The 19,717-nt window shown below is 43.9% G+C and overlaps 1 protein-coding gene across 2 annotated transcripts in view; it reads left to right on the top strand.

The window, feature by feature from the left end:
• The window catches only part of ogdhl (oxoglutarate dehydrogenase L), a 48,058-nt gene that overhangs the window by 21,215 nt on the left and 7,126 nt on the right, over positions 1-19,717 (top strand). For both annotated transcript variants that reach the window (XM_080782837.1, XM_080782836.1), the window contains 7 exons: positions 1,508-1,610; positions 1,886-2,014; positions 4,362-4,512; positions 15,428-15,555; positions 17,222-17,400; positions 18,756-18,827; positions 19,327-19,455. In XM_080782837.1, coding sequence (XP_080638963.1) covers positions 1,508-1,610; positions 1,886-2,014; positions 4,362-4,512; positions 15,428-15,555; positions 17,222-17,400; positions 18,756-18,827; positions 19,327-19,455 — 891 coding nt within the window. The remainder of the gene's footprint in view (positions 1-1,507; positions 1,611-1,885; positions 2,015-4,361; positions 4,513-15,427; positions 15,556-17,221; positions 17,401-18,755; positions 18,828-19,326; positions 19,456-19,717) is intronic.

The following is a 19,717-nucleotide window of genomic DNA, read 5'->3' as shown; positions in this document are numbered from 1 at the left end:
GGTTCTTTTTGGCCGGCGTTTGAACTAGAAAACATTTTGTATAGTCGCCGCTATCTGCGCAGACACGTTTCATTTGCTATATCACTAGCATGCCACGCGTTGTGCATTAAATCACATTTAAATGTGATTCAGCAGTCTGGTTCAGCAGTCCTGAGGTTCAATTTAGTGCCGGGGTTTTCATACATGGCAGTCCTTCATATATATGGCTTCTTCGTGGCGACGTTGAAATAGTCCTCAGGTTGAGGTTCTTGGTGGTCGCTCGGCGACATCGCTCAAAAAAAGCGCTCCGTCCTGAAAACTGCGACTGTGTGAGCGGGAGCGCCGACATCCATCCGTGGCCGTCTGTTGTTTTATGGGGGCGACGGCGGAGAAATGCTTCACGCAGCAGTCAGTGTGCTGTGATGGACACTGTGGCTTTCTGTATACTGTGGCCTGCTTGGTTTTGCTCAGAAAAAAAGCAAACCCATAAACAATAAGTAAAGCACCGAGGCAGAACCGTCAACGTTCCTGCAGACTACATACTGTACAGTACACCCACCCCACACCATCCCCCCACTGTTTTTACAGCCTTCACCAGCACCATTTATTTTTTGTCTCTCTCTCTCTCTCTCTCGCTCTGTCTCTTTGGCTTTGTCTATCGCTGTGCCTTTCTCTCGCACGCACACACACACACACACACACACACACACACACACACACACACACACACACACACACACACACACACACAGTAGAAGGTTTGTCTGAATCAGCTTATGTATTGCATTGCCTGACCAGAAAATCAGATAGTGAATGTGATCTCATATTATTTTTTCCTACAAGGATGTCAAATCAAAGAGTTGCCAGTGTTTTTGCAGCTGTGTGGATAACTACAGTAGACACAGTGGCTCTATAACCCAGAACGTATTGGTTGCCAGACTTCCGTCATTATTGGTATGTTGAAATCGGATAACGATGGGGCCGTCATTTATTGACATTCCAGCAGTGCCTTTCACAAACTAGCTATAGCAGCGACTTGCTAACAACATCAACGTCCACTCAGCTGTAACGAGCTACTCTTGACAACTTGAGGATATCTGCTGACCAGTGTACTGGTGTGACTGTAATGAATCATTCTCGCGTATAGCCAGACAACTATTCCACAATCTCCGAATGCTATATAGAGTCTGGAACTAGACCTTCAGAAAGAGTAAGGAAGCTGCCATTTCCGTTCACGAAAATATATTTTAAAATATCTTTAAATTTCATTATTTTATTTCCATTTCTGCTAAGCAGCAAGCTATATGTGCTTAGATGATTTTCATTTATATTTGGATAGATTTGCGCGACTGTAAAGATGAAACGGAAGTGGGGAGGAGGAGGCTTCACTTCCGCTTCATATTTTACTCATGATCAGAGCTTCCGTTGCTCTAGACTGTATGACGGAAGCATTTGAAAATTCCGAGAGGCTAACAGTCTGGCCACGCGAGACTAATGAAACATCATACCATGTTCATTTGGGTTGCAGGAAGAAGTTTCTAAATATGATAAGATCTGTGAGGAGGCATACGCTCGCTCCAAGGACGAGAAGATTCTCGACATCGGTCGCTGGCTAGACTCCCCCTGGCCAGGTACGAATAACAAATCTATAACCAATAACGGATCCAACACCCAGCCTATTAGGTTACATAGAGCTGCATGTCTTTTGGCTGTTTTTTTTAGCCTCCTATGCGAATGTATCCATTTGTAACTGAGCGTGTACAAAATGTGACCAAATCCCTTTTTATTACATTTGTACACTCTCAGCGATAAATGAACACTGAAGGATTTATTGTGTAATAATCTAACTTAACGCACATGCGCGCACGCACGCACGCACACGTGGTCTCTTCTCCTGTCTTGGTAGAGTTCTTCACGGCGCAGGGCGAGCCGAAGAGCATGAGCTGTCCTCCCACTGGACTGGACGAGCAGACGCTGCAGCACATCGGTCAGGCGGCCAGCTCCGTTCCTCTGGACCTCTTCAACATCCACCCTGGTCAGTCTCAACGCTCTATAGCAGTGGTTTTCAACCAGTGGCCCGGGGACCACCAGTGGTCCTTGAGGCGGTTCCAGGTGGTCCCCAGCTAAATGATGGAGAGTTGGTAACCAAATGGACCCCCAATGTATACGGGTATACATTTGGTTTCATTTTACGCTCTCAAGAGGTTAAATTGTTGTAATCTGCATTACTGAATTTACAAGAAGTCTACACAATTAGAGAATGTAGAAGAATTGTTATTTTGATCAACGTTTGCCAAAAGCATGGAATTGTGGACAAAATCGTATCCTACAACGTCAAAATATTCTTTCGTTTTCTTCAGTGTGTAGGTCTATATAGATCCATTCTGGTCAGTGTGAAGGTCTATAGATCCAGTCTCTCTAGGTCGTCCTCAGACGAGCCCTCCATCGTTAAATTGCGACCTTTCTAGTTATGGGATGTCTTCGTGACCGATGTGTGTTGGTTCCCACAGCATCAGTTTGCTGGCTGGCAGCTCCTGGTGTCTTTGGCAGTGTCCTGCTGCTATTTTGTCGCTCACCCTGAATATTCCAGCATACAGATTCTCATTGGTAACATGCTGATGTTGAGCACTACACGTAACATTCTGGTGTAGCACCCTGCCTAGAGCCTTCTGCAGAGTTGGCTTCAGGGTCCAGCATTCACTGCCATATATGTAGGAGAACAGATTCTACCGTCGCATAGAAGAAGCTGAGTTTGATTTGTCGGGGGAGGTTGGAGTTCCATACACTGGCCATGCCATTCAGGGCCCTCCATGCAAGTGCCTTCCTCACTTTTAGATCTTGCTCTGTTGAGTTGACCCATGGGCTCCCCCAGAGTGTCCAAGTGTCCTTGAGCAACGTCTAATTGCTCCCGATGTGCAGGTTGGTGCCTTGCATGGTTTCAGAGTCAAATATTGTACTTTTACTCCACAGGCAAAATTGAGGACATACAGGCTCTCACTGTGCTCACTTTCACTTTCCATCACCTCTGTGAAAATGAACCTACCGGTAATCTTCCTTGTTACCATAGTGGAGTGACGTACAATGTCGTAAAAGATCAGGGCCACTTGACTCTATATATTTTTTAAATACAGTATTTTTACTTTTGGGTTTTAAATGAATGCCCTTCTTGATTATCCTACACCTACAGCATCACACAAAAGTATCAAGATTAGTAGATCTGCAAGCTCGAAGCTCATATTGAGCTTCTAGATCTGCTAACTTTTTGCAAAACAAAATTCTGTGATTTTTATCCCACAATTTTGTAACCCATTTTCTCACCCTGTGTTAATTATCGAATGTAATCCTGGGCTCTACAGTCCCTCCGCCAACCTGGGGAGAGCAATGGACTGACATCATGCTTCCTTCAATGCATGAGGCATTCTTTTCACCTGACAGGGGGGAGTTTCCCCAGCCGGACGTAGCATTATTCCAACCAGTTCCTCTCCCCTCCATCAGGCCGGGGGGCTGACCATGGTGAGGCAGTATAGAGACCAGGATTACTGCTGATCACCACTGATTACTTTTGCTATTTCTGATTGAATTTGAACCCGTGGTCATATGAGGTTTCCACCCGACAGAGACCGAGATGATATCTCGTTTTCAAACTGCTTCTGTGCACAGACATATTTCCTCGGCGATGATCTTCGGCGGGTCGATAAAAGCGGTTCACCTGTGAAGCCATGGCTCAGGCGTGGCAGGTGTCTGCACTGCACAGCTGGTGCGACTCACTCTTTAGAGCGAGCACAGATGTTTTTAATTACAATAGCATAGCATAGCGGCCCATTGCTTTTTATACGTATAATACAGTACATTCCTCTCTCTGTGTTCCCGACTTCCCATCCAAAACGTCACCTCTCGTATCTGTTGCCCCATCGCAGTTCGGCTTGGATCCATATAGGGATTTTTAGGGTAGATGCAATTGCTGTGAGTGTGTGAATGCGTGCGTGTGTGCGTGCGCCTGTAGTGCGTGTAGCACTTGCCTTAGCCTCGACAACCTTTCCAGCTCATGCAAACCCTAAAAATCCTACAGTATAGTGTTATATAGTTTCAATGTACAGATTATTGTTTATTATTAACTTATGATACTAGAATATTTCTATGCATTTGATGTATTACCATGTTTTGTCCTTGCTTACTGTAAGTGGCCCTGGATTCAGAGCGTCTGCTGAATGCCTAAAATGATGTATTCTCTCTCTCTCTCTCTCTCTCTCTCTCTCTCTCTCTCTCTCTCTCTCTCTCTCTCTCTCTCTCAATTAAATTCAAAGGAGCTTTATTGGCATGAGAAAACATACGTTTACGTGGAACAAGACAATCCAAATAAAACAATGTATTCCGCCCTCCAGGCGTGTCTCGCATCCTGCGGGGCCGGGCCGACATGGTGAAGCGGCGTCAGATGGACTGGGCTCTGGGCGAGTACATGGCGTTCGGCTCTCTGCTCAGAGACGGGATCCACGTGCGACTCAGCGGACAGGACGTGGAGAGAGGAACCTTCAGGTGAGTGGTGCGTTGTCGTGGCAACCGGACCCCACACCTGTCAGAGCAGTGCTGATTCTGTGGACTAAAACTAAGACCTTTTTCCACTGAGGAAAACTAAGTGGAAACTAAATGAAAACTAAGCTATGATGACTAAAACTAAGACTAAATATACTGACAATTTCGATAACAAATAAAAACTAGACTAAAATGTTAGGAAGGGACTAGTGGACAAGAGATCCAGTATAAGTTTTTCACTTTGTTTGCATGATGAAAACGCGTCATGTCTTTTATTTTTTTCACCTAAATTTGATTGGTTCAGATCTGTAAAAGTTGGTTCAGAACTTGAACAAAAACATATGTCTTGCCCTGAAGTGGGAACTGGTGGGCAATGTGGGCATGTCACTATTCAGGATGGAAGATGCAGATGTGATATAAACCATCATAACAAATAAAGAACGGAACCAGTTCTAGAACCAAAGTTATTTTGGTGGAAAAGGGGCCTCTGTGTGAGTGGAGAGATCCACACCGAGTGGAGACACTACAATTTACAATTTAGGCATTTAGCAGACGCTCTTAATCCAGAGCGATTTACATTAAGCAAGAACAAAAAGCAAGGCAATACATCACATACACAAAAAGTAGTTATCATGAATCATCATATCATGTGTAAGCTAAGAACGTATCTATATAATGAAACTATACATATAAACTATACATACTATACTATACCATACATATATACTATAGTATAGTGCTAGTGCTATGACTACATAAAATGCAATTCTAGTGCTGTCTACGTAACATGCTATAAGTCTGTATAAAATGCTATCTAAGTCTGCATAAAGTGCTATCTAAGGGCTATGGTAATTAAGTGCTACGGGCCATGATGGAGTCTGAACAGGTGGGTTTTCAGACTACAGCGGAAGATTGGGAGTGAGGCTGCAGTTCTGATTGTAACACTGTGTGAGTGGAGAGATCCACTGCCTACCCTTGAGCTTTGTTCAGATCGCTGGAAAGTTCAGATTAGTTTCGCCAATCTGATCATTAGGAGTGATTGTCCACACTCTTACTTGCAACGAAGTGATCAGATTAGTGTATTCAGACATCATGGACAGTGTCTGTGTTGGTTGCTTTTGTGATGACATACAGTATAGGCTTGAGTAGTGCTCAACTTAGATAACTTAGATTTAATCACATTTCATCATCGTCGTCGTCATCATCATCATCATAACCTTTGTTTAAACCTGGAGTACAATGGGGCAGGCCCTCATTTGTAAATGTAGCCCAAGGTAACAATACAAAAAACCTAGTACTCAACAAAGTACAGTCATCAATAAATACAATGATTTAAAAGGGATGAAAGTGAAAGTAAACTCTTTGTTTTAAGACTTCTGAAGCTCATTCCAGGCAGATGGGACACCCCTTGCCTATAGCTCTGTCTGAGCACCAGGAACCCTGAGCATCAATAAGTCACCCGTTCGAGCCTGTCTTTCAAAATAGTATTTCTCAAACTTTTCCTTATAGAAAGTGCAGAAGTAGCCAGCACACACTGACAATACATGTCCTTTTTACATGGTTTATTTACCTATGGGCATGCATCGCTGCTTGTCCATGAGAGCTAAATAAACCATATGAAAAGGACATGTATTGTCATTCTGTGCTGGCTAAACTTCTGCACTTCTATTTCATTATTGAGCCCTGCACCAAAAGACTGTCTTCTAACCTCCGAGTCTGCTTTTGCAGTTATTTTTTAGGATTCCAGTCTTTTCCTACTCTTCCAGTTCATCCGACGCACCTGTCCCCAGTAGGTGTGAATATAAGGACTCTTTTCATCTATGTTCAAGATGATTCAAAATCGTCCAAACGTTCATTTGAAATGTTCAAAAATAGCAGACATGCACATCACGTACATATGATTGCTTGTACTGTACATGTGCTATTTTAGAATAGCCAACCTATAAATAGCTAAAATTATTATATGCTACATTAACTACATTTGCTGGGGAACCCCTGGAACCCACCCCCCCCCCCCCCCCACCTTGTCCGTGTGTCGTCGTCGTGTCCCCCCCCCCCCTCTTGTAAAAAATTACCCCAGGGACCCAACCAATGTTCCAAACCACCTAGTAATGTGGTTCAAATCTGACATGTTTTGTTTTTGCTGTTCAGACTTATATATTAATTAACTTAACTTATACATTATGATCGGGCTGCCAGTGTGAAGATATATAGTCTCATATACAAGAAGACGTAGAGATATGAGGAGATTTAATATGCATAATTATTATTAGTACTACTAGAATTTCGCCCCCCTTCGGGGGGCTCAATCCTAGTGTCGTTGCAGCGCAATATGGGAAGAAGGAAATTGCGGGAATTGACAGACTCCACTTCATGTTTCAGCTGTGGTTTTAAACTCAGTAGTGTGCCCTGCACACAGCGCACACTCGCAATTGCAGCTGGAGGGCGACGCGACACACACACACACACACACACACACACACACACACACACACACACAGAGCGATGTGTGGATAAATCACTGAGATTTGGGAAATGTGTTCAGAAGTACAACGATTAAGCACGCACAGGCAAATGTCAGAAGCATCTGTTTCGGTTTCCAAACAGGAAGTTGTAAATGTGCTTATTAGACGGAGGCAGCGTGATGCTGGCATCTATTGTGATGCCAGCATCACCACATTTCACATAGAAATATAAGCACCCATTTACTCGCTTAGCGGAGACTGTGGGGTGGTAGAGGACATCTCCCCGGACGCGTGGGTATGTCCAGATAGTTGCCTCGCGGAGGCCTCTTTGTCCAGTGTCCATTCTGGGTCTGGAAACGGCACTTTTTTGAGTGTTGACCCCAATAGAAGGTCTGCTGCTCTGAATTTTACACCTCTCCCGCTTAGCGGAGACTGTGGGGTGGTAGAGGACATCTCCCCGGACGCGTGGGTATGTCCAGATAGTTGCCTCGCGGAGCCGTCTTTTGTCCAGTGTCCAGTCTGGGTCCGGAAACGGTAATTTATTTTGCATTGACCCCAGTAGAAGCTCTGCTGCTCTGAATTTTACACCTCTCTCGCTTAGCGGAGACTGTGGGGTGGTAGAGGACATCTCCCCGGACGCGTGGGTATGTCCAGATAGTTGCCTCGCGGAGGCCTCTTTGTCCAGTGTCCATTCTGGGTCTGGAAACGGCACTTTTTTGAGTGTTGACCCCAATAGAAGGTCTGCTGCTCTGAATTTTACACCTCTCCCGCTTAGCGGAGACTGTGGGGTGGTAGAGGACATCTCCCCGGACGCGTGGGTATGTCCAGATAGTTGCCTCGCGGAGGCCTCTTTGTCCAGTGTCCATTCTGGGTCCGGAAACGGTACATTTTTTTGCATTGACCCCAGTAGAAGCTCTGCTGCTGTGAATTTTACACCTCTCCCGCTTAGCGGAGACTGTGGGGTGGTAGAGGACATCTTCCCAAACGCGTGGGTATGTCCAGATAGTTGCCTGGCGGAGCCGTCTTTTGTCCAGTGTCCACTTTATAAAGTCCATGCACTCCAGTGAATAGCATTTATCCATTTAGATAACTTTTTTATGTTATTTAATTACTTATTTTTACACAGAAACATAATGTGTGTCTTTACAATAACTGTAATGTAATAATAATACTAATAATGTAATGTAAAAATTATTTAATTAACGAATTAAATAATCTTATTTTATTCTGAAAGCAACCGGATGTCTTAAATCTGCTAGCTGTCAGACCGGAAGTTCTAAATTTGCTCATAAGACGGAGCCTTAGACGGAGCCAACTCGCAGGCAGTGCGAGAGGCTGGTTACAGGATTCTATAGGTCAGCCGTTTTGGTGTGACACACACGGCTTCCACATTTAGCTTCATACTGGGTGAAAGTGTCCTTCCAAAAATTATTATTTCGCTCGAAATTCTTATTCACAATGACATCGAGTTGAGGTGTTTGTGTTTTAGGGTAATTGTTGCATAAGCGCTATTTCGCACTATTTCTCCCTCCCCTCCCCTGTGTCTGAAGCAGCTAGCATGGAAGCTATATGGATTATGGAAGCTTTCCCTCCGATTGCACACAACCATGCCGTTATCCACGCGTCCATCCGATTGCTTTTAATGTAAATGTCCCATCCACTGAGCAATAGCGATATAAGCGCCTTATTCATTCATTCGATTCATTTGGGTGTGGGGCTGTGCAGTGCTGTGGGCAGCCTTTCTGACGGAGGCTCGGAGCTGCTGCTGCTGACGCTGTTCGAGTCGCATGGAGCAGTATAGAGTAGGCGTGGCGCAGCATTAGAAGGGCGCAGCAAATGCACGACATTGAGGGGTAGAAACCATCCCGGTCGCGTGGTTCATCTAACGCGTGTGTCACTGTGAAGGACTGGCCCCAATAAGTGAACGTAGTTGGCGTAGTAGACGCCAACATGACGATTCTGACGTAGGCTGGTGATGTTGAGCAACAATGGCGTGGTTGACAAAAGTAATATTTATTCAGTAATTAAGACATTTCTTTCAATGAAATGTAGCCTATATGTATTCTGGGAGTGTGCCGAATTTATTTTGCATATAGAGATGTGTGGTGAAAGTGTGGTTGGGTCGGAGAAAGCTGTTGGATAAACGGCCATGTGCTTATGTGCTTATGTACCCCTGTCTATTAGGGTAGCAGGATTATTATGATTATTATTATTAGTATTGTTATTGTGATTATTACATGGATTATTGTTGTGATGTGAGCTTGTGGCTGACTCACTATCTAGAAAATAAAAACATGGCACTTCATTTAAAATAGGTTACAGACCCCTGTTATATGCGCTTGTTTTGGGATTCTTTTTAAAGACCTATTTACTTGTTTCTATGAGACATGGCAACGCCAACAGCGCAGCGAAAGGCATCCACGTCTTTCTCTTGTGAAATGCTGAGATTAGAAACGACCATAATTATTTCATTTCTCAACCTTAAAAAAAAAATAAAGACATCTCCATAATCCTTGGGAAGTGTGTGTAGCAAAAGTAGTCGGCATTGTCATGGTTGAAAGTATTCATGCAACACTGACGCTGTAAGCTGTGTGATGCTAACGCGCTAACACCGTTAGCATGGTCTGTGTTGGTCAAAGGAAAAAGGATAGATATGAAACTACTGGCCAAAGTGTCATACAAAACACAACACCTAAAATCGGAATGTGATGGTGACCTATTGAGCACAAACAGACAATCATGATTTGCTTGCTGGACCTATAATTAATTTATGTGCATTACATTTCCACCTCGCACATATAAATCAAAAGCAAGATGGATGCTAACGCGCTAACACCGTTAGCATGTTCTGTGTTGGTCGGAAAAAGGATAGATATGAAACTACTGGCCCAAATAAATGTCATAGAAAACACAACACCTAAAATCGGAATGTGATGGTGACCTATTGAGCACAAACAGACAATCATGATTTGCTTGCTGGACCTATAATTAATTTATGTGCATTACATTTCAACCTCGCACATATAAATCAAGCCACAGTGCAGTCAGAGAGTAGTTCACAGGTCACACACAGGAGCAGTGAAAGGGGGAGGGGACTTGGGATGGCAGTGTAGAGTAGGCACGACATTGAGGGGTAGAAACCATCCCGGTCGCGTGGTTGATCTAACGCGTGTGTCACTGTGAAGGACTGGCCCCATTAAGTGAACGTAGTTGGCGTAGTAGACGCCAACATGACGATTCTGACGTAGGCTGTTGAGGTTGAGCAAGAATAGCGTGTTTCAGAAAAGTAATATTTAAACAGTAAAGAAGACATTTTTGGCGAATGCAATGTAGTCTATGTCTTTTGTGGGAGTGTGCAGGTTTTATTTTGCATAGAGAGATGTGTGGTGGAAGTGTGGCTTGGTCGGAGATAGAGCACGAATGAACGGCCAGGTGCTCATGTACCCCTGTCTATTAGGGTAGCAGGATGAGTACTGTACGAAGCTCTCACTGTCCGCTGGGAATGAAGCGACGGCCACATGGTGCTAAGTAGTGACACGTAAACAATATGGTGTGTGTGTGTGTGTGTGTGTGTGTGTGTGTGTGTGTGTGTGTGTGTGTGTGTGTGTGTGTGTGTGTGTGTGTGTGTGTGTGTGTGTGTGTGTGTGTGTGTGTGTGTGTGTGTGTGTGTGTGTGTGTGTGTGTGTGTGTGTGTGTGTGTGTGTGTGTGTGTGTGTGTGTGTGTGTGTGTGTGTGTGTGTGTGTGTGTGTGTGTGTGTGTGTGTGTGTGTGTGTGTGTGTGTGTGTGTGTCACCTGTCCCGTATCAGTTCTCCACCAGTAGCCACTCAGTCTCCAGTGATGCGGTCCACTTAGCACGCAGCCCGTACATCACACTAAACCATTCAGACCTCTCTTCTAAATGTTCTGAAAAACCTATGTTTCTATATCGGTGGTTCTCAAGGCCCCCAAAAGTTATATGTGGCTAATTGGCCGCCAACGATAGTGGTTAAAAGATAGGCGACATGTAATTCACAGTTTGCAATTGAATTTAGGCATTTAGCAGACACTACTCCAGTCCAGACTATAGTGACTTAAAGATGCGTCTCAGGTCTAAATGGGCTAAACAAACCAGTTACGCTTCGCCTCGCATTTACCGCCGTCATCCATTCGTCCAGCCAAGAAGTGCTCTTTCCTCTAGATGTCGTGTTTATTAAATTTTATTTCCTCGACAGAGGCAATAAACACGCTTTCCCATAAAACATTTGAGGAGGAGAAGTGCTGAAGAAGGCATTCAAGCGAGTATATCTGCACCCCACCTACTCTGCTTTCGCTGTCGCCATTTGTTCGTTTTATTTAGTTTTAACGGTTTATTTCTGTTCTCCCGGGTTGGGCTGAGAGCTTCAGTCCACACCGACCCTCTATGGATTGCAATTTATTGTCTTTCTTCAACACCCCTCCCTCCCCCCACCCTGTCATCCGAAATACCTTTCTTTCTTTTTCTCCTTCCCTCACTCCATCCCCCACACACACACACACACAAACACAAACTTCAACATTTTAGTATGCTGATTTTGTGAATGGAAATTTCTTTTATTTCGTATTGGTTAAGCCTATAACCGTAAAGCCGAAGTCGGTCTACAAGCTCACAGCGCATAGATCTACACACGGTGACACCTCATCCTAACCCCAACCTCAATATGTTCCTAAATGGAACCCTAACACTTTATTTTTATTTTTACCATAAACAAAAAAAATCTCTTTTGAGGACCACGCATGGACATATTCCACACAATGTCCACATTTTCTAATTCTACTACACTTGTGAGGTATAGCAATACAAACACACACACACACACACACACACACACACACACACAGACACACAGACACACTCCTCTGGGGAGCAGAGCATATTGTGGTGTTCCAGTCGACTGGGCGTGCTTGCGTCGCTGTGCTGTATGGAACAATGTGGACTAATGGACTCACTGCTCTGTGTTGGGTTTGGGTGGGTTTGGTGTGTGCACGGTGCCCAAGTACCCCCTTCCCTCACTAATGGGGCCCCCAGGCACAGGGAATGCATGGGCTCCTTTGTGTGTGTGTGTGCACGGCATGCGCATGTGTGCATATATGTCAAGTGAGTCAGAAGTGTGTGTGTGTGTGTGTGTGTGTGTGTGCGTGTGTGTGTGTGTGTGTGTGTGTGTGTGTGTGTGTGTGTGTGTGTGTGACACATATACAATACCATCTCTGGGTCAACCCTTGGCGTCCCTATTTTCAGCACGTCATTAGTTAAGTATAGGTATACAAATATTTCAGCACTTTTCAAAAATCGCTACAAGCTGACGATCCTTCACAATTTGATGCGTTGTGAGCTAACACAACCCTTATTAATTTGGTCGGCTGCACCTGTGTTTGTTGCTTACATCACCGTACTATAAGCTTGGTATTTTTCGCAGCCTGCCATGCTTGTTTTTAATCTGCTTTTGAAACGGGTATAGTGTAGCTCATTGCTGGCTGTCTGAATACCAAAAGAAAAAGAAAAAACAAAGTCATTAAAATGTTGACATGCTGAGAGGTATGACAGACAGATACACAGATATCTGTAGAATTAATATTGTTAGATATTCTTCAGGGCCATGTCATGTGATCTACATACTGGTAGATCACAATCTACCTTTTGGGCACCCCTGCTCTAAAGCAATGATTACTATTCAAATATATACGTAATACTTAATTCAACAAATGCATATCACTTATATGCACCTTTAACCTGAACTGCAAAACAAATGGATGTATGGGTGCTACTAGGCTGCGTGATGAGAACAGAGTCGCGCAGGCAGTAATAATGTGCATTAGCTCCATTAGCTGCCTGTGAGTGCTGCGCTCTCACTTTCATTCTCACATCAAAGGATTTCTTGAAGAGAAGGATGATATCCTGCAGATGTAGCGCAAAGATCAAACAAAGCAATTATGCAGTCTATGCCCTCGTTACTTACAAACCACTGTGTTCTAATTGATCCGAAGAGGGCTCCCGCGGAGAGCACACGACAACGCCATATTCAACTCAATGCTAATTGACGTGGAAAGTATTTCACCGTATAATTGCATACTAGTATCACATTGTTTCTTGTTAACTAATCATGACCTTGTTGTCATGTTGTTGTTGTTTCACATAATAATACATTACGAGTATAGCCATTTCCTGCAACGCTAAACGTTTTGCCATTACATAACCCTGGCGTGCGTGTCTCTCCCTGTGTGTGTGCGTGTGCGTGCGTGTGTGTGTGTGTGTGTGTGTGTGTGTGTGTGTGTGTGTGTGTGTGTGTGTGTGTGTGTGTGTGTGTGTGTGTGTGTGTGTGTGTGTGTGTGTGTGTGTGTGTGTGTGTGTGTGTGTGTGTGTGTGTGTGTGTGTGTGTGTGTGTGTGTGTGTGTGTGTGTGTGCGTGCGTGTGCACGTCCACGTAGGCGTGCGCGCACCCGTTCAAAAGCTACATTCAAAAACTTGTGAATGCACAATAAGTACTTCCTACTTTTGGTATACTTTGGTATACTAAGTGCATTTTGATACAAATACTTTCGTACTGTTACTCAAGTAAACGTTGAATTCTGGACTTTTACTTGTAACAGAGTATTTCTCTACATTGCAGTATTGATTCTGTACTTCATACTTTTACGCAAGTACTTTTTTCCCCCACTGCGCGCGCGTACATGCGTGAGTGTGTCTCTGTTCGGAGGCTTCATTAGGATGATGTTAGAGCAGGGTACTGTAAGCGGTTGTCTCATCGCGGTGGGTGTGATGGCTGGATGGGACCGCTGCCCTGGCAGCTAGTGGGACTGGCAGGGCCGATTAGAGCGCAGCTCTGTGCACCCATCACGTCCCCTCACGTCCCCTCGCTCGTGTCCCCCAGAGCAGTGCAAGTGACTGGCTGGGGAGTGAGCTACGCTACGGGACCGCTTCTCACGGACCGTGATGTGTGTGTGTGTACTTGTACCGCTATATACTTGTGACGGCTGAAATGTCCCCACAAAGTATTTTAGATATTTGATAGACATATTGTTTTGTGAGTGACTATTTTCTCCGTCCAGGCAAATAAAATGGTTGTTTCGTGGCTACAATTAGGGAAATACTGGATTATTTATTAGACATTTAAAGGTTCTGCGGGATGGGATTGGAGCGTGTGCTGGTGTCGTGCACCAAAAAATAGTTGCTCTACAAGCTCAACTCTCAGATCAGCTTATTTTCTGCTTCACGTTGTGGTTTTTGTCCTCACAAGACGCGTGTGTGCGTGCGTGCGTGTGTGCATGCGTGCGTGCGAGCGAGCCCACTGACACAGCACCCTCACTCTCAGTAAAAAAAACCTCTTGTTAGCACCCATCCATCAGCTTGGTGACAACCTTGAATCCTGTGTCACCGTTTCTCCCGAAGTTCAACATCTAAACCCTACACAGTATACTTCATTCAGTTAAAAAAATGTTTTAAATTATTTTGACGGGCCTTGATGGCGTCGTAATGGCAAATTTTACACTTGGTTGCATGCTGAAAATAGCCGATCTACAAGCTCACAACGCATCACAGTGTGACTATTTTCAGAGCGCAATACGCGAGCGCAACCAAACATAAAAAATAATGACTTGCCTTTTAGTTCTACTAACATTTTTATAGTGTTTATGTTTGTCACTGAAAAAAGGTAGTTGGCGAACATTTTTTGCCATAGTTTTAGTCGACGAAATTCACACTGGCTTGTAGGTCGACTATTTCCTGGAAATGAAAAGGAATGCTTCCCAGGCTACCGTGGCCCTATAGTGCATACCAACCTGGAAGTCCTTGAAATGAAAAAGTGTGAGACCCACACATATTATATCGTTGCTGTCGGGCAGAAACCTCTTATCTCCATATTCTAACTTTTTGTATTTTCTTTCGTAAATGAACGGGCGTCACACAAAAGCATCAAAGGCAGCAGATCGACAAGCTCCAAACGCGGTGTGAAGCAGCACATTTGGAGCTTGTGGGTAGTAGGTGTTTGAGGTAATGCAACAAAGAAATCCTCATCTATTCTGGGAAGATGGACAGAAGTTAGACTGGTTATTTAATTATGAAGTATTTAGGACAGCCCAGTTTGTTGCTAGAGCCTGGAGTAGAAGACAATCCCAGCTCTTCAAGTAGGTACATGTGTCTAGTCCTGTCACAGGCCTAATGGTGTATTTTATTTTATGGTATTTTATTTTATGTTGTATATTATGTAATCTGCCTCGTAAGGATCTGGAGTGTCAGTTTGGTATTCACTTGATGTCCTGTAAGTCCATATGGGCTGGGCTTCTTCAGAAGCATGACACTTAAATAAAGAATCAATCAATCAATCAATCAATCATGTAGATCTTGTGCTAATTTATCATTTGATAAGTTTCGCGACAGACCATATTTACACGTACCCCCTTTTTCTTCCTCTTCTCTCTTGTCCTTTTCTGTCTCCTCTCAGTCATCGGCATCACGTCCTCCATGACCAGGAGGTGGACAAACGCTTCTGTGTCCCCATGAACCACCTGTGGACCAACCAGGCCCCCTACACCGTCTGCAACAGCTCCCTGTCAGAGTACGGAGTCCTGGGTAAGAGAGACCCATACAAAAGCTTCTTGTCCTTTGACGATCCTGCAGGTGTATGCAAAGGCGTAAAATGTAACTTAGATTGCCGTTTGAGAACTTCACAGGTCCTGCCATTGGTAATTCAGTATATTGTCGGTGCATTGTCAGAACATTGTCACTGACAATGTTCTGATTTAGTTAAATAACACATGGGCCAATGCCCCACTTTCTCACTGACAATTTGTCAGTGAGAAAGTGGGGCATTGGCCTATGTGTTATTTATCTAAACAGACAGACAGATGGTAGGGCATTGTTGACGTGGCATTCTATAGTGTTCATAGTTTCAATGTACAGATTATTGATTTTCTTTGGATATTCTACTGTTTGAAGGATGACCGGTTCTTGGTTTACTTATTTGATGTATTACCTTGTGTTGTTCTTGCTTACTGTAAGTCGCTCTGGATTGATTGATTGATTTATTGATTGATTGATTGGAAGAGCGTCTGCTGAATGCCTAAATTATAAACTGTTATGTAGTTTTGGCCAAGACCCAGAGAATCAGATCAGAAATAGAAACTTTTTTCCCCCAAGTGGAAATAAAGAAGGCAGTACGTGGTGCAAGCTGGGACAATTGAAGCCTTTCTTTATTAATAACGGGGTACAGGGAGCAGAGTGTGACGCCTGGCCGTCGGTACGTCTCCACCAGGTCGTCATGACCCGACGGAGACGCGTGGAGATGCCACGCTCTGTTGCCTGCACCCTGTCATTAATCCAGAAAGGCTTCAATTGTCCCTGTTTGCGCCACTGCCTTTCTTTCTGTCATGCATGCCTCACGAGTCTTGCTCCTGAGATGCAACAGACCAGCCTGAACCTAGAGGCACTGTGGATAGCTCCTGGCTTTGTCAGTACTTTTCCTAGCTATACAGACGCAAATTCTTGAACATGCTGCCATTTTCAGGTTCCATCATTCCAGACCCCATTCATTTTTCCCATAGTATTTATTTATATCAATTATTTTAAGCCTAGAATCAAGCCGGTGAATCATGACCAAGAAACTATTTGATTCTGATATTTTCAAATTAGAATAAAATGCCGGATAGCTTGATTCCAGGCTTAAAATAACTGATAGGCCTATAAATATTTTATGGGAAAATATGAATGGAACGATGGAAACCAGGAAATGCCACTGCTATGGCCAATTTTGGGAGAACATTTGAAATTTACTGTCGATTGATATGCCATTTTTTTGCTGTGACCACTGGTGTGCCATCCTTGAGCACCGAACGGTTTTGAGGCCACTCACTCCTTGACTGTGGGGATTGTCTGTCACAATCCGTGAAGTTTTCTGCGGTGTTCCCTAGTGTTCCTTGTTCCTAGTTTTATAAAATATAAAAATACATATATAAAATATATGTATTTATTTGCTCCACCTGTGTTGTGTTAGTCTCTTAGCCAATCCCTGTCTTGATTTTGAGTTATGTTCACCCTGCTATCCCTGTGTGTATTTATACTCCCCTGTTTTTTTTCCCCAGTTCCTTGTGAGATCTTTGTTGAAATGTCATAGTAAGTGGTCAGTTCCATTCTCTGTTAATAAACTGTTTGCATTTGAGCTCTTTGTTTCGGCCTCTGTCATGCATTTGGGTTCTCTACCCCCCCTTGGCTCACCGTGACATTGTCGTCCTATAACCAGGGTTCGAGCTGGGCTTCGCCATGGCCAACCCCAACTCCCTGGTGCTGTGGGAGGCCCAGTTTGGGGACTTCCACAACACGGCCCAGTGCATCATCGACCAGTTCATCAGCCCTGGGCAGGCCAAGTGGCACCGGCACAACGGCATCGTGCTGCTGCTGCCCCACGGAATGGAGGGCATGGTGAGAGGGAACAACCAGTGCACATTTTGATTTTAGTTTTAGTCATGGTCTTTTGAATAGTTTTCATTTAGTTTTTTGTCATACATTTTAGTCACCTGGAATGTTTTGGTGTTTTTAGTCTAGTTTTAGTCTACAGTTTATTTAGTCAAAAAGCTGTCGTGATGACGATTGAAGTATATTTCGTACCAACAACTTAGGAGAGAGACTGACGACGATGCACGCAGAATGAAAGTTCTCAAGTCCATTTTATTGCAAAGAGTGTAGAATAACAGATCACAGCCATGGGTCCTAAGACCCATGTAGCTCCTTCAGCCTCACGGCTTGTGGAGAACTCACACATAGACAGACATACAGTAAGGTTTAAATACAAGAACATCAAAGAGAGAATGCAAACACCCACTGTCCCAAACGATTCCCTTATAAGGTAGTGGTCAACAGGAACAACCATTTGTTTGTGGGTCACTAGTTAGTGGCCACTGGCTATTCTAAGATTCCCATGCTATAAACGCCTCTGTGTCCTGACATGTTTGCTCAACTGAGGGACAACTTCGAACAGTTGTCTAAGCTATATTTAATGTGAATTGTAGTTCCAATATACATCACGATCTACAAACCCACAACGCGACGCGTTGTGAGCTTGTAGATCAGCTATTTTCAGCATTCAACCAAGTGTAAAATGACTTATACTGGATGTCTTGTCCACTAGTCCCTTCCTAACATTTTAGTCTAGTTTTTATTTGTTGACGAAATTGTCAGTATATTATTTAGTCTTAGTTTTAGTCATCACTTTTTTTCCATTTAGTTTTTGTCAGTGAAAACATTTTTCGTCAGAAAACCCACCTCTTTAGACTCCACCTTAGCCCGCAGCACAATAATTATGTCATTTAGATAGCATATTATATGTAGACATAAGCATTCTATAGTAATTAGTATAGTTTCATTGTACAGATATTCTACTGTTAGACGGATGTTAGGTTCTTAGCTTAGTTATGGTCCTTGATGATTTTTTTATGTGTTCTTGCTTACTGTAAGTGGCTCTGGATTAAGAGCATCTGCTAAATACTTAAATTGTAAAGCAAACAAATATCCTGTGTGGTTGTCAGTCTCTCATTACATTTCGTTGCCGTCGGGCAGAAACCTCCTACAGTATATCTCCTTATGACCGTACACCACGTTTGTTTGAACAGTTTTCGACAGATTGATTCATTCAGATGAAAGGATTGTCACAAATTATTTTCCCCCGAGAATTCTTCTCGGGGGAAAATAATTTGAGACAATCTCAAATAATTGCGATTGGTGATTAATGCAATAATTGTGACAGGCTTTTCTCCGTTCCGGTCTCTCTCTGCATGCAGGGCCCGGAACATTCCTCAGCCCGGCCCGAGCGCTTTCTGCAGATGAGCAAGGACGACTCCGATCTCTTTCCTGTATGTCTGCATGTAGTACAGATACGACTCAATGTGAATGTTTATTTCCAAGGACCGACGTCGGCACTGTTCCCACATTCTAATCGTTCAGATTTCATGTCCGGACAGTGCTGAACACTGTCTTCATTATAGGCTTCAGCATGGAGAAATAAGTCAGAAATAGTCCTGAATTATCTAGTGTTTGGGAACATAATTGGAGTAGCACATGGCACCAGGGTGGTTATGTAGAAACTAAACTACTAATGAGGTGTGTGTGTGTGTGTGTGTGTGTGTGTGTGTGTGTGTGTGTGTGTGTGTGTGTGTGTGTGTGTGTGTGTGTGTGTGTGTGTGTCACAAACCAACAATAGACCCCTTTTCCTAGCAGACATTTTGACGCAGCTGACTGACATTTTGATTGGTCCAAGCCCGAACACAAACAGCAAAACCATCTGTTGTTTCTCTGTAATTAGATTTGTGTTTTTGTGAAGTAACAATGTTGTTTGTTCATATTATTATGCAGGAATACAGCGGTGGGGACTTTGAGGTGCAGCAGCTTCACGAGTGCAACTGGATCGTGGTGAACTGTTCCAACCCTGCCAACTACTGCCATGTGTTGAGACGACAGGTGTTGCTGCCCTTCAGGAAGCCGGTGAGCTGAAACCATAGAGTTATGAAACCTGTACGCTGTCCACATCTCCATCACTGGTGGAGAACAAAGGCTACGTGGACCATGAAACCTGTACGCTGTCCACATCTCCGTCAGTGGTGGAGAACAAAGGCTACGTGGACCATGAAACCTGTACGCTGTCCACATCTCCATCAGTGGTGGAGAACAAATACTCTGTTTACAGGCAAAAGTCCGGAATTCAAAGCGTATACGCCCAGCCTCAAAGGGACGCCCGACCCGGCTG

This window comes from Protomyctophum bolini, assembly GCF_963924005.1.
Source record: "Protomyctophum bolini genome assembly, chromosome: 14".
NCBI lineage: Eukaryota > Metazoa > Chordata > Actinopteri > Myctophiformes > Myctophidae > Protomyctophum > Protomyctophum bolini.
This window is presented reverse-complemented; position numbering and strand designations above follow the sequence as displayed.